This window comes from Rhinolophus sinicus, linkage group LG05 (assembly GCF_036562045.2).
Source record: "Rhinolophus sinicus isolate RSC01 linkage group LG05, ASM3656204v1, whole genome shotgun sequence".
NCBI classification, from domain to species: domain Eukaryota; kingdom Metazoa; phylum Chordata; class Mammalia; order Chiroptera; family Rhinolophidae; genus Rhinolophus; species Rhinolophus sinicus.
The window spans coordinates 1,535,897-1,547,896 of NC_133755.1; the positions used below are offsets into that span (position 1 = coordinate 1,535,897).

Genomic DNA, 12,000 nt, shown 5'->3' on the forward strand with positions numbered 1-12,000 from the left:
CAAATCTTTCCCAGAATACATAGTAGAATATGTTCACAACCTTCGGATCAGCCAAGATTTCTTAAACAGGAAGAGAAAACACTAATCACAAAGGGAGAGCCTGACAACAGAGAGAACATTAAAATTAAGAATTTCGATTCACCAAAAGACATTGGGCTTCATCAAAATTAAAAACTTCTGCTCTTGGAAAGACACTGTTAAAAAATAAAGCAAAACTGGGAGAAAATATTCATAATCCATGTGTCTGACAAAGGGCATGTATCCAGAACATATAAAGAAAAAGAACTCTTACAACTTAGTAACAAGACAAATAACCCAATTTTTTTAAACGACAGAAGACTGAATCAGATACTCCACAGAAAACATGAGTGGTCAGCGAGCACCGGAAAGGAGGCTCAACATCAATAGTACTGGAGAAATGCAAAACAAAACCTAAATGAGATAAACCACACGCCTACTGGAAAGGCTAAAATTAATTTTAAAAGCTCAGCAATGCAGAGTGCTGGAAAGACACAGCGGCCGGGCCACTCACGGACAGCTGGAGAGAGTAACGCAGGACACACACTTCAAAAACACCCTAGCTGTTGAGTACTCACTCACCAGGTGCCCCAGGAAGCCCGCTCTCCGGAAGCTGCCACAAAGCATGGCTTGTTGGCAGGGAGCTTTGTGACGGCTCTCTGCGCAGTCCAAGCTGGCTGGAGCATGAGTGGCCTGGTGGTGGCATGTCGGTGCCAGAAGTCAAGGGGAGCAATTATCATAATGACCAGCCAGGCCAGGGTGTCGGCCAAGGAAGGCCAGCTGGCCGAGAGCCGTGAGGCGGCGAGCGGGGGACAGGATTCGTGGGAGCGAACAGATGGCTGTCCCACAGCACCGGCTGCCTAACGCATGCCTGCCTGCTATGCACAGAGTCAAAAGAAAGCGAGGCTGGGTGAGCAGGAGGCTGAGGGGAGTCACCCCTTAGAAGTGGTGGCCCCTCACCCAGCTAATGGCTGGGCACGGCAGACACGGGGCGCTGGGAGGGGCGGCCGCCAGCAGGGCGGCTGACGCTTGGTCCTCCCGACACGGGTCTGAGCTCTCCCTGCCCACTCGCCTCCGCCCCTCCCATCTCTCACAGGCACCACCTGCCCGTAGCCCACTGCAACCACCCAGCCTCAGTGCTGCTTCTAGGAGCGGGCGGCCAGCACACTGGTGGGGAGAAGAGAGCCTACCCGATGGCGAGGGGGGCCCCTCGACCTGTGCTGCACGGCACTGCACCTGCCACAGCGACATGCGTTTTGCTTACATTTTCTCTTTGCTATTTTCCAAAAAATAATCCCTTCTCTTTTCATTAAACAACCTCAGACTCCAAACCAAACCAAGGGCACCTTGGGCAATGGCACACTTGTCCTCACATCCTGACCGCTGCCTATGTCTGCGCCTTTCCTACTGGAGGTGGATGCATTCTCTCCTGCTCTTGGCTCTGGTCTGGGCTACAGTGCTTGCTTTGCCAATGGATGTTAGCAGATGTGAAACAGGCAAAGATTTGGAATGCATTTGCACAGCTGGTAGGACCGCATGTGCGTGTGTGCTGCTGGGCGACGGGGCCTGGAAGCCGGGGTCCTGCAGGGGTGGACCAGCCCACAGCCTGGACCTCAGCCCAGACACGCCCCGCGCAGATCAGCCCACCTGCAACCAACAACACGCAGAGAGCCAGAAGAGAGAGATGCTTTGTGTGCCTCTGGCTGTGGCTATGCAGTGATAAGCTGACCAACCACTAACCACAGCCGTCCGTGTGCATGGCCTCCGTTTGGGCATGCACACACAAAGCTGAATCAGATACAGACACAAGAACGTGTACACGATCAGATGACTACAAAACAGAAGGCCAGGGTTGGTAAGTGCCCTATGAGAGATCCCGGTAGAGCTAGTGTGACAGAAAGGAGAGACGCCTGCGCTAAGGGACACCATCAGGACAGAGTATCAAGAAGGGGATCCTAAGCCCCAGGGGACACCTGGGCATGTGGAAGCCAATGACCGGCCTGAGAAGGAGCGTTCAGGGCTGATGGCCTGGGAGGGGAGAGAATGGCCAGCAGTTCAATCTGGGATGTGACAGAGTCTATTCAACCAGAGGAAAGGAGGGGTGAGGCTGTCCTAGGACCAGCCCAGGCGCCCGGGGCCTTCAGACCAGCCGAGTGTGGAGGGTCTGCTCTGGGTAACAAGGCAGCAGCTGACGGTTCTGAATGAGGACACGGTGCCTGGCAGAGTAAGGGCTCAGTCAAAGCAGAAAGGAGGGCTGAGCATCGCGTTTCAGGATGGACGATCGGCGTCACACGCCAGGTGGACTGAGTCAGGGACGCGGCTCGCAGCAGAGGCACGGGGCAGGAGCAGTGAGCACTTATCATCAGAGCGCATTTAATGCAGGCGAGAGGTGACGGTGCCCAGGAAAGCACAGGTGGACAGCTGGAGAAGACACGCCTCATCTCCACATTCTAGAAGCCTGGATGCACTCCTATGTGTGGTCCCTGAGACACGTCTGGTCCCATGTTGCTCGGTGGGGGCACAGCCCCTAGGGCTTTCATGGCCAACCACCAGAGAAACATACGCATGGACACTGTGGGTGTGGTGACATTCTTGGTGGCCCGAATAACTAGTGAATGAAGACTCTCCAGGGCCGGCAGACAAGGGAACTCCCGAACATGACAGGGACACGCCACAGGCCACAGAGGCCACAGGGGGTTCCCATGGGCAGATCGGATCCCGGCAAATAGCAACTTAGTGATGGAAACGTCAGCTCTGTTAGCCACGGATGAGCAGATGTGACGCAGACAGAAAACCGCACTAGGTTCCTTTGCAAAATGTACTGAAGCAGCACAGTTCTTCTAAAAATTGGTATATAAAAGGGAAAACGTTTAATGAAATTTCTAGCTTATGGAAAATTGATTTGATAGGGAATACAGGCAATAATATTCTAATAACCACGTGCAGTGTCAGATGGGTAATAGACTTCTTGGGGTTATTATTTTGTGAGGTATATAGATGTCTAATCACTATGTTGTTTTGTACACCTGAAACAAACAAAACAAAAGAAAATTGATTTGGATTTTCTGAAAAGATTTAAAAATTTTCTTTCCATAACTTAATCGGAAAAATCGATGCTTAGAAGGTGGGGCCAAAGTCCCTTACTGAGAAGGTAACCACTAGCAATCCCTGAAGGCCAGAAAGTGACAGTTCCGTGCATGTGGGAGGCCCCTGCCAACACCAGAAATGCACGAACTGCAAAGCATGCTGAATAAAGTGCTCACAGGCCCGAGGAATACGGCGTTACCTGCAACTGCCCAAATCCTCAGAAGCAGATGAACCCGAACGTAAACAGAGCTCACCGAGCGAGCAAGCGAGCGAGCTGGGCTGTAGGTACACCCACCGAGACATGCAAATCAAGCTGAAGCTCTGAGATTCCCGGATGTGCGTGAATCTCGACAGAGCAGTCAATATACACCCAGCAGCTATCAAAGATGGGAAGGTGCTTTTAAGAAGGAAAACCTGGTCTTTAGAAGGGAAACGCTGTAATAGCCAGCGACGCATTCTTCTTTTATCTCTGCTTTCAAAGCTCTCGGGGACTCGGGTCCTGTACTGTCACTGCTGCTGCTGCTGAATCGCTGCTGTAAGGGCCAGGAGCCCCCAGAGGGCAAGGCCCTGCGCCCATGTCAATCCACGTGCAGCAGAACCACAGCCCGTCACTCAGCACACAGCCGGTGGAACCACGACATCACGCCCCTGCATTCTGCAAACAAGGAAACTGAGGCCCAGTGCAGGGACCTGCCTCGCCAAGCTCAGGGCTCGTTAGCAGCAGAGTCGGGGAGAAATGAACTCTCCTGATTCAGGTAACAGCCCATCGCCTCCACAGAGAAGATACCGACGTGTGTCTTTAGGGCCAATTTGACGCACTATTTTTCACATGTAACACGAGAGCTAAAGGCACTTAATGAGATAAAAGGATAATGGAGTGAACAAGGGAAGAGGCACAGCAGGCTGCTGCAGGCGGAGCGAGCCTGTGCTGCGAGGGACAGCCCCCGCGGGGCTCACAGGCGTCCAGAGATTAGAGCCTCTGTGAGCCTGAGTGGCCGCTCCTGTGGGCTCCGCTAAAGGGCTAACCGAGCCCGGCTGGGGACAGAACATGATCCCCAGCTGGAGGGAGGGGGCTGCAGCAGAGCATGCGGACCCAGGGCTATTTTTAGAGACACAGCCTGAGTCAGGCACAGGGTCAGCAGGAGGGGCAGCCAGCGCCGTGGAGCCACCCCCCACACCCACCGCTGAGACGGGTGCACTGGAAACGGCTTCTCACGCTGGCCGTTCAAGCGCTTCAGGCCAGCGTCACGTAAGTGCCGCAGCCTGGTGTGCAGAGAAGGAGCAAAGGAGAGAGGCTGCTCCCTGCCCATCCTCTCTCCTCCCAGCACAAGGGGGGCTGCGCCCCTGGAGCTCGCTCTGGGGGTCCTGGCAGGGAGATGCCACTGCAGTGGCAAGGCCAGTGGGGCTGAGGGGACTGGCTGTGATCTCCAGACATGAGGCAGACACAGGAGCCAGGCCGTCAGCAGCTTTCCACCCAGGTGCTCTCGGCAGTGCCCCCTGATCTGCGTCAGTACAACTGGGGTCTGGGCAGGAAGCTGCCTTGAGTCACCGCAGTGGAAAGATGCTGATTGTCTAAGATCCCCACCAAGCTCCCCGGTGGGGCCTTTGCAGCAGCAGAAGCTTCTTGGACAAGGACAGTGGATTGTCATCAACGTCATCAGGCAGGTCATGCCAATGGCAGCTGCTATTTCACATGCACTGTTCTCCCAGAGGCAAAATGGCACAGCCCCTGGCTTCAGAAACCCAAATATCGAGCTAGCATTTTTCTTCACAATGCCAGTTTGGAAGGGTCACCAGCCACCAGGCACTGTCACCAGTAGGGACAAAAGCTCACAGCCCTGGCAAGCCCACATCAGTGCCCTCAGCTGTCAAGCAGGTCCTCATCCAAGGTGGGCACGCCGTGTCCAGGGTGGGCACGCATGCCCGCTGGCCAAACCCGGCCCGCTGCCTGTTTCTGTAAGGCCACGAACTAAGGATGGTTCTGCATCGCAAACAGGAGCAAGCGCAAACAAGGACGAAAGGGGCCAGACGGCCACAGGCCTGAACAGTTATAAGCTGGCCCTCACAAAGTGTCCGCCACCCCTCCCGGCTCAGCCCCACGTGCGCCCTTCACACCCTGCCCAATAATCACCCACAGAATTCCTCGAGCACCTCTGCCTGTCCTGTGTGACCCCGCTGCCGCGGCCTGGCAGTTCCCTTCCCGTGGCCCTCTCAAAGCAGAGCCTTCCTCCCACAGCAGCTCCTGGGGGCCTGGAGTCCAGGCCCACATTCTGGCTCCTTCCGCAGGCCCCCACATGGCCCGACTGCAGCCTGAGCGCAGCCCCACGTGTTCTCACCGCCCTGCATCACAGGGTACACCACGCCCTGCTGTGGCCCGCGCCCGCCTGCCCTCGGAGGGCAGCCTCCTGCCTGCCCCATGGCAGCAGACCAGCTCCCGCCTGGCCAAAGCTGCAAACTCGCCTGCTGTCCAGCGGATGGACACACTCCTAACGCGTCTGCACCCCTCCACGCTCCCGCCCTCGGGGGTTACCACTGAGTCCCAAGGTACCAGCTTACACCGTGTCGGGGACCACAGTTCAGAACTCCGTATGCTAAACTCCCCAGCTTGCCCTGCAGGCGGGTGTCCACCTCGTGATCCAGACCACACACCCTGACCTCAGCAGCGCCAGAGGGCAGCATGCCGCCGGGCCTGTCTGTACAGACGCCTAAGTGAAGGGTGGGGGTTAAGCCCAGGGAGTTGCAGGGCCCCTGCCTCAGTGGCGTTCCCGAGGGTCCAGCCATCTGGAGCATGCAGGAGCGTCTTTGCCACTAGGGTGTCCAACTTCTGGAGGCGACTTACTGAGACGAGGCTCTAACCCGGCAACCTGAGCGCCAGGCTGCCAGCTGAGTGGGGCTCAGACCAGAGGAGGCTCTGCAGGTGGTCCAGGCACCGAGCATCCCACTGGTACTCCCTGTCCCGGGCAGAGGAGATGCTGTGCAGAGCTCAGAGGGACAGGCCAGGCCCAGCTCTGCCGCCAGGCGGTGCCGCTAAGCACTAACTGCTCTGCTGTCGGGAACAGCTCCCGGACCCTGAGCCCCGCACAGCAGGAAATGGGTGCTGTCTGATCCCCCAGGCTGTAGGGAGAGGCAGATGCGTCCAACACCGAGTGGGAACTGCTTATTCCCAACAAAATCAGTCCACGCACACCCTGAAAGTGCAGCCTCTGCTCTGGGGACACCCCGCTGGCCCCATCGGAGAACGCCTGTCGTCAGCCTGCAGACAGCTGCGCCCCCACACGGCGCCAACAGGAAGTGCTGTATGCAGGGGTGTCTGAAAGCAGACAAAGCCCTGAGCAGACGCCGGGTGGGCCACGCTGCCCAGGAGAGGACACAGTCAGGTACGATCGTATCGGCGTCTGGGCTGTGGCTTCCAACCTGGCCACATGATCAAGAAAGAACAGACGGAAGCAAAGCAAGGAGGCCTGCAGGTGACAGCTCAAGCAACGCAGGGGGAGTGCCTCCTCATGTGAAAACTCACCAGTGTCTTGACAACAGAAGGGCTCCCAGAAGACCTGCAGGAAGGCTGCCAGCCACTCCCCGACACCCAGTGTGTGGAGCGTGTGCTGGGCAGGCCCCCTTTCCAGCCCCCCAGCCAACAGCATCACCTCAGCCCTCCACCTCAGGGCGCGAGTGGCTTCCTGTAGTAGTGATGACCGCTGTCCCATCTGCAGCCCCCTTTCTGCCTGCATTCCCCGCTCTCTTATTAAACGCTCTCTCCTGATAAACTCAGCCAGCTGTCTCAAAGGAAGGCGGTGTCACTCAGCGGTGTGGCTCATTCGGAGGTGGTGCTGCTTTGAGATGCTCAAGACACAGCAAGGTAAAGAGGCTACTGGACAGCTTGATATGTGTGTTTCTGTGTGAGCCCAGGATAGGAGTAAAGGTGTAAGGTGACTGTTCTCTTCAGTATGTTTATTAACATTTCCTTTCGTTTATCACTTTAATAGATGCTAGGACTTCTGAGTCTAGCAATATAGCTAATTATACATTCTGGAAAATATCCTTCCTTCTATAAAACACATATTTTTTTAAAATGTAAAGTTGTGCTTTCAGGAAAGTAAAGGACATGAAGAGGAGCAAAAACTAAAGCCATAGTCGACACCAGAATGGTAAGCGACAGCTGCCCTTTCATGTCTTTCGATTCTCTGCTAAGAATCGAAAGACTACGCCCGGAACAGGAAAGTGAGCTCCAGACCCACAACACGTAGACGGGAACTGAGACTGCTGCAGAAGCCCAGGCTGTGGAAGTGCCACATTCTCATTAAAAGAATGAGCTGGAAAAATGTCTCCAGCTGGCACAGGGACACGTGAGGGAAACGTGTTTATCTCAGCTATGTCTCCAGCAGATAACAGTCTACCTGAGAATCTGTAACTTGCGTGGGTCCTTACAAAGCTCCGGGCTTGCATTTAGACCACAGGTATCATGGTCCAGGAAACCCTAGGCCAACAATTAACTTACAGAGGTCCCCAGGCTTGGCAGCCCCCGGCATTCCAGATGCTGTCTGTGGACTAATGCAGCCACAGGCCAGCCCTTGGATTGCCACAGTTAGAACAGCCCAAAAGGTACTTCTGATGAAACAGGGCAAAATTCACGGGCACTGTATGACTCAGTGAGAGCTGGCCAGAGGAACAAATCACAGAATTAGATTCCAATGACTTTGGATACTGGAATCTTTAAAATGTTTAAAGAAATAAAAGCTGGAATCAAATGTAGGAGCCAGCAACAAAAAGACTATCAAAATTTACCAGGAATATCTTTAAAAGAACCAAATAAGGTGCCTGGAATTAAAAATTATGATTCTTGAAATAAAAATCTCAGTTGGCAATTTGATAGCAGATTAGAACTAACTGGTGAGAATTAACCGTTTGGAATAAAGAACGCAGCAGAGACAGAGATGCAGTGCGGCGAGAACGCAACCGGGCACCACGTGTCGGGGTGCGGCAAAACAGGACTCAGGCAGACGGTTGAGATGTGGAAAGCGCGGGGCACCCACAAAGCTACAGAAGGAGTCCACACTCACACGGCTTCAGCGGTGCCTTTCCATTCTTTTCCTGATGTATTGAAACTGGATTTCGCAGATGACATTTCATGGGAATGATTCGCGTCAGAAGGGAGACACAGACACAGCAGGCTCAGCCCAGGGGAGGCACCTGGACCCTGGGGTCCATAGCAAAGGTGGACAGCACTGAAATTCTGAGAAGCAAGGGGCAGGTGGAGTGTGCAGCAGGCATGTACACTGCACCTAAGTGCTTTACAAACACTAACGTACCCATCTGCCTTCCAAGCGGGACACCCCCCACCCGGGCATTTTTATGGTCCTTTTCTTTCTAATTAAGTGACCCAAGTGCGTGGGATGGCAAGGGCCTCCCCGGCGGTCAGGAGACAGCGTGAGTGTGCAGTCACCAAGCAGGCCAGCCCACGGCACTCCGCCTTTGACTTGGACAAGCTTGGACAAGCAGGTCACTCCCTCTGTGACCACCGACCCCTCACTGCATCTCCTGGGCTGCGATGGGGATGAAAGTCGGTTACTGGGAAGCACATGTAAGTGTGGGCTCTGGCTCAGCATGTCCTCTCCCTCGTCCTGGCTCAGAAAGGAGACGTCGCTGCCGCTCCCTGTTAGGCAGGCACGCCGAGGGAAGGCACAGGGTGAGGCCTACGTGACGCCCTCGTCCCAGATGCCAGCCCACCGCTCTGCCCTCCCAGGATCTCCTGGAAGTGACCTCCCTGATTTTTCCTAGAATTCCAGGAACGTTGGCACTGAGACTGGACTTCATGTAACCCTCCCACTGTGCACACCACACCAGTCCGTCCGCCAGGCCCTGTGGGTAGCTACAGACAGGCATCCTCCCAGGCACTGGGCTTGCTGCTGCGAACTCCTCCAAGCACCTGTTTATCTGCAGGAGTCAGCAGCTGCGCAACTGGACCCCAGGGTACCGTGCCTCCTCCATCCTCGGCTCCTCCCCCCACCTGCTTGGCACCGCCCCCTGGCAGGGAGCTGGTCAGGAAACGGCCAGCCCTGACCGCCCACCCCTGCAGCTTGGCTTGGGCTGGTCCACCAGAGGCTTCTTGTGTGGCCATGTCTTTAAGCGGGGCCGGACTCTCTCCCTCCAACAGGGCCAGCTTCTGGCCACCAGAGAGGCCTGCCCATCGCTGAAACCCAGCTCCAGGCAGAGCCAGTATTTCTCAGGGCCGAGCCCTGGAGGCGTGGCTGCATGTCCGCAGCCTGAAGCGGGCCTGGACAGGACTCTGCGATGACGTGTGCGCTCTCACTCCACGCAGCCACTCATTTATGGCTCCACAGAAAGGAAACAGTGACACTCGGCTGACATCCAAGCGTTGGCTTTCTGGACGTTCTCATTAAAACACAGAACACAGTGAGTCTTCAGCAGGAGCGAGAGCAGAAGTGGACACCATCTGAAGAGACGTCATGAGCTACTCTGACAGCCAAGCACACCCAAAGCCATTAACCCCCAGAAACTTCAGACCTGAATTCTTTGATAAGCTAATGATTTGCTGACTGATGTGTTTAGCTTTCTAATACGTTGCCCTAGGCTAAAATATCAAAAACACCCTCCTATAAAAATATCCAATCAATACAATTTATATATAAAAATACTTTTTTCAGTAAATACTGGGAAGAGGTGGGGACAATCTTCACATTTAGAGCCCAAGGAGGCTGCAAGGGCTAAAACCCTGGCGTGCTACTCAGACCCGTGTGACGTCCTCGGCCTCAGTCTCCCCAGCTGTGAAGTGGGTACTAACACCTGCCTTCTGGGGATTCTGAGAAGATTAGATGAGACGGAAGTGGGGTGCCCTCAATACGCAGTCCGTGAACTACGGTGACACTGAGTTACAGCAGTGAGTTGAGAGGGCGCAGGGCCGTGAGTGGTCACTCCAGGCGGGTCTGTAACCTGCACAGCTGACGCAGAAGGCCTCCAAGTCCATCAGTGCTATTCAATTTCATCTACGCACGTGGGAAGTTTAGATCCATGTTACATCACAAACATGATTTGCTGGAACTAAACAGGGTCAGTCAGTGTCAGAGGGAAAGCCCAAGTTCAAATACCAGAATGCTTTACAAGGTGAACTGCTTGAAAATGTGAATTTTATATTCAACATTACAAAACAGATGACCAGGAGCCCAGGAGGTACAGCATCACTTGAAGGGGGAAATCCCTGCCAAGTCAACTAAGTTTACTGCGTTTCCCCAAAAATAAGACCTAACCGGAAAACAAGCCCTAGCATGATTTTTCAGGATGCCATCCCCTGAACATAAGCCCTAATGCGTCTTTTGGAGCAAAAATTAATATAAGACCCGGTCTTATTTTCGGGGAAACACGGTATGTGGGGACAAACCCCACAAACATGGCTGTGGTGCTTTGAGCCCAGGACTGGATTTGTGTGAGCCTGGCCAAGGGCTGCTCTGCATAAGGCCAGGGAGTCAGGTCTACCTGTGTCTGCAGCCAGCACGGAACCTACAGCTCGGACCAGCCAGGTGTTTCCTTTCTCCCTCCGCCTGCATATCTAAACATACCCCAAACTGTAGTCCTGTCTGTTTAGTTGTCTCGTGTATTCCCTCGTGTTTAATCTTGAAACCCAACTGCAAATGCTCCCACATCAGAACCTCCAGCCCTGGGATGCGGGGCTGGCTCCTAGCGGGTGGGCACCTTGATGGGCTTGGGGGCAGAGCCAGCTGGCTGCACCGTTGCCCGGGAAACAGCCGCTGAGGTGTGTGCTGGAGTCCACACAAGGCTGCAGTGCACAGAGGAAGCCCAGCTGGTGCCCATTAATGCCCTCGGGTGGCTGTGGTGGGACCAGGAGCCAGTTCCAGAAGCCGTACCCTCCCACTGACAACGAGGCTTATCTTGCTGCCTCGCTAATGAACACAGCATCCGTCAGCCACCCAAACAAAACGCAGAGAGAGAGCACCGCAGCGAGGGCTCTCCTTAAGCAGTACCTGTGGGCTAGAAGTGAGCTCGGCAGCCGGCAGCCGGCAGCCCTGTGGCATGGCCCTCCTTCCCTTACTGTAAACGGTTCTCTTTCCTCTCCTGTTTCTCTTCAAATGGCTGAAAATGCAGGATGTGGGGTGAGCGGGGTGGGTTCTGAATACACAAAAGTAAAAGATTAATTTTAAACACACTTTTCTGCTCATCAATCTTTTTAAAAATGCACAGGGCAACTGCTGTGAAATTCTGGATCTCCCCATGAGACAAGCACAAAATAAGAAAAGTTACTGGAGGGGCCTAATAACTAACATTTTGCATATACATAACGTTTTTCATCTGGCAACCTCCAAGTGCTCAGATCTTTACAAATACGAAACGTGGCTGAGTTGGTCACACTGCAATCTTCATTTGATGGCCTGCGGAAAAGCTGCTGAAGGAGGGGCCCAGGAAGTGAGTGGTGTAGCTCATTTTGGGGGTGCAAGAGATCCCAAAGCAACATTCCTTCCTCTGCGCCCGGCCACCACAAGCCAGAAGAACACACTCACGTTAACGACTTTCCAGAGGAAACTGAGATTGAAAGGGAGGACGTAATGGGGAAACGGACTTTGGGGCTGGACAGACCTGAGTTGAATCCCAGCTCCAAGGGGCTGCTCTGTGATCCTGGGGGAGCGTTTCTCTCATCAACAGAATGGGAATAACGGCTCCTTCAAGGAATGAGGTTAAGCGGGTTGAAGACCGTGAAGCGCAGCCACAGCACAGAAATCAGGCGTCTCCCCACCCCGAACCCCCTCCCACCCTCGTGCTGCTGTCCATGGTGTGGGTCCTGGGAGGTGCCCGCCAGCCTGGGCCACGCCTCCAGCTCGTGGCCACGCCTCCAGCTCGTGGCCACGCCTCCAGCTCGCGGCCACGCCT

General features: G+C 54.6%; 1 protein-coding gene across 7 annotated transcripts in view; it reads right to left on the minus strand.

Annotated features, from left to right (window-relative positions):
- Positions 1-12,000, minus strand: part of EIPR1 (EARP complex and GARP complex interacting protein 1) — a 96,828-nt gene that overhangs the window by 34,925 nt on the left and 49,903 nt on the right. Inside the window, exon 1 of one of the 7 annotated variants that reach the window (XM_019752025.2) lies at positions 601-1,064. The exons of the other annotated variants lie outside the window; for them this stretch is intronic. Coding sequence (XP_019607584.1) covers positions 601-724 — 124 coding nt within the window. The 5' untranslated portion in view covers positions 725-1,064. Of the gene's footprint in view, positions 1-600; positions 1,065-12,000 lie in introns of those variants that run through there. 7 annotated transcript variants of the gene reach the window in all.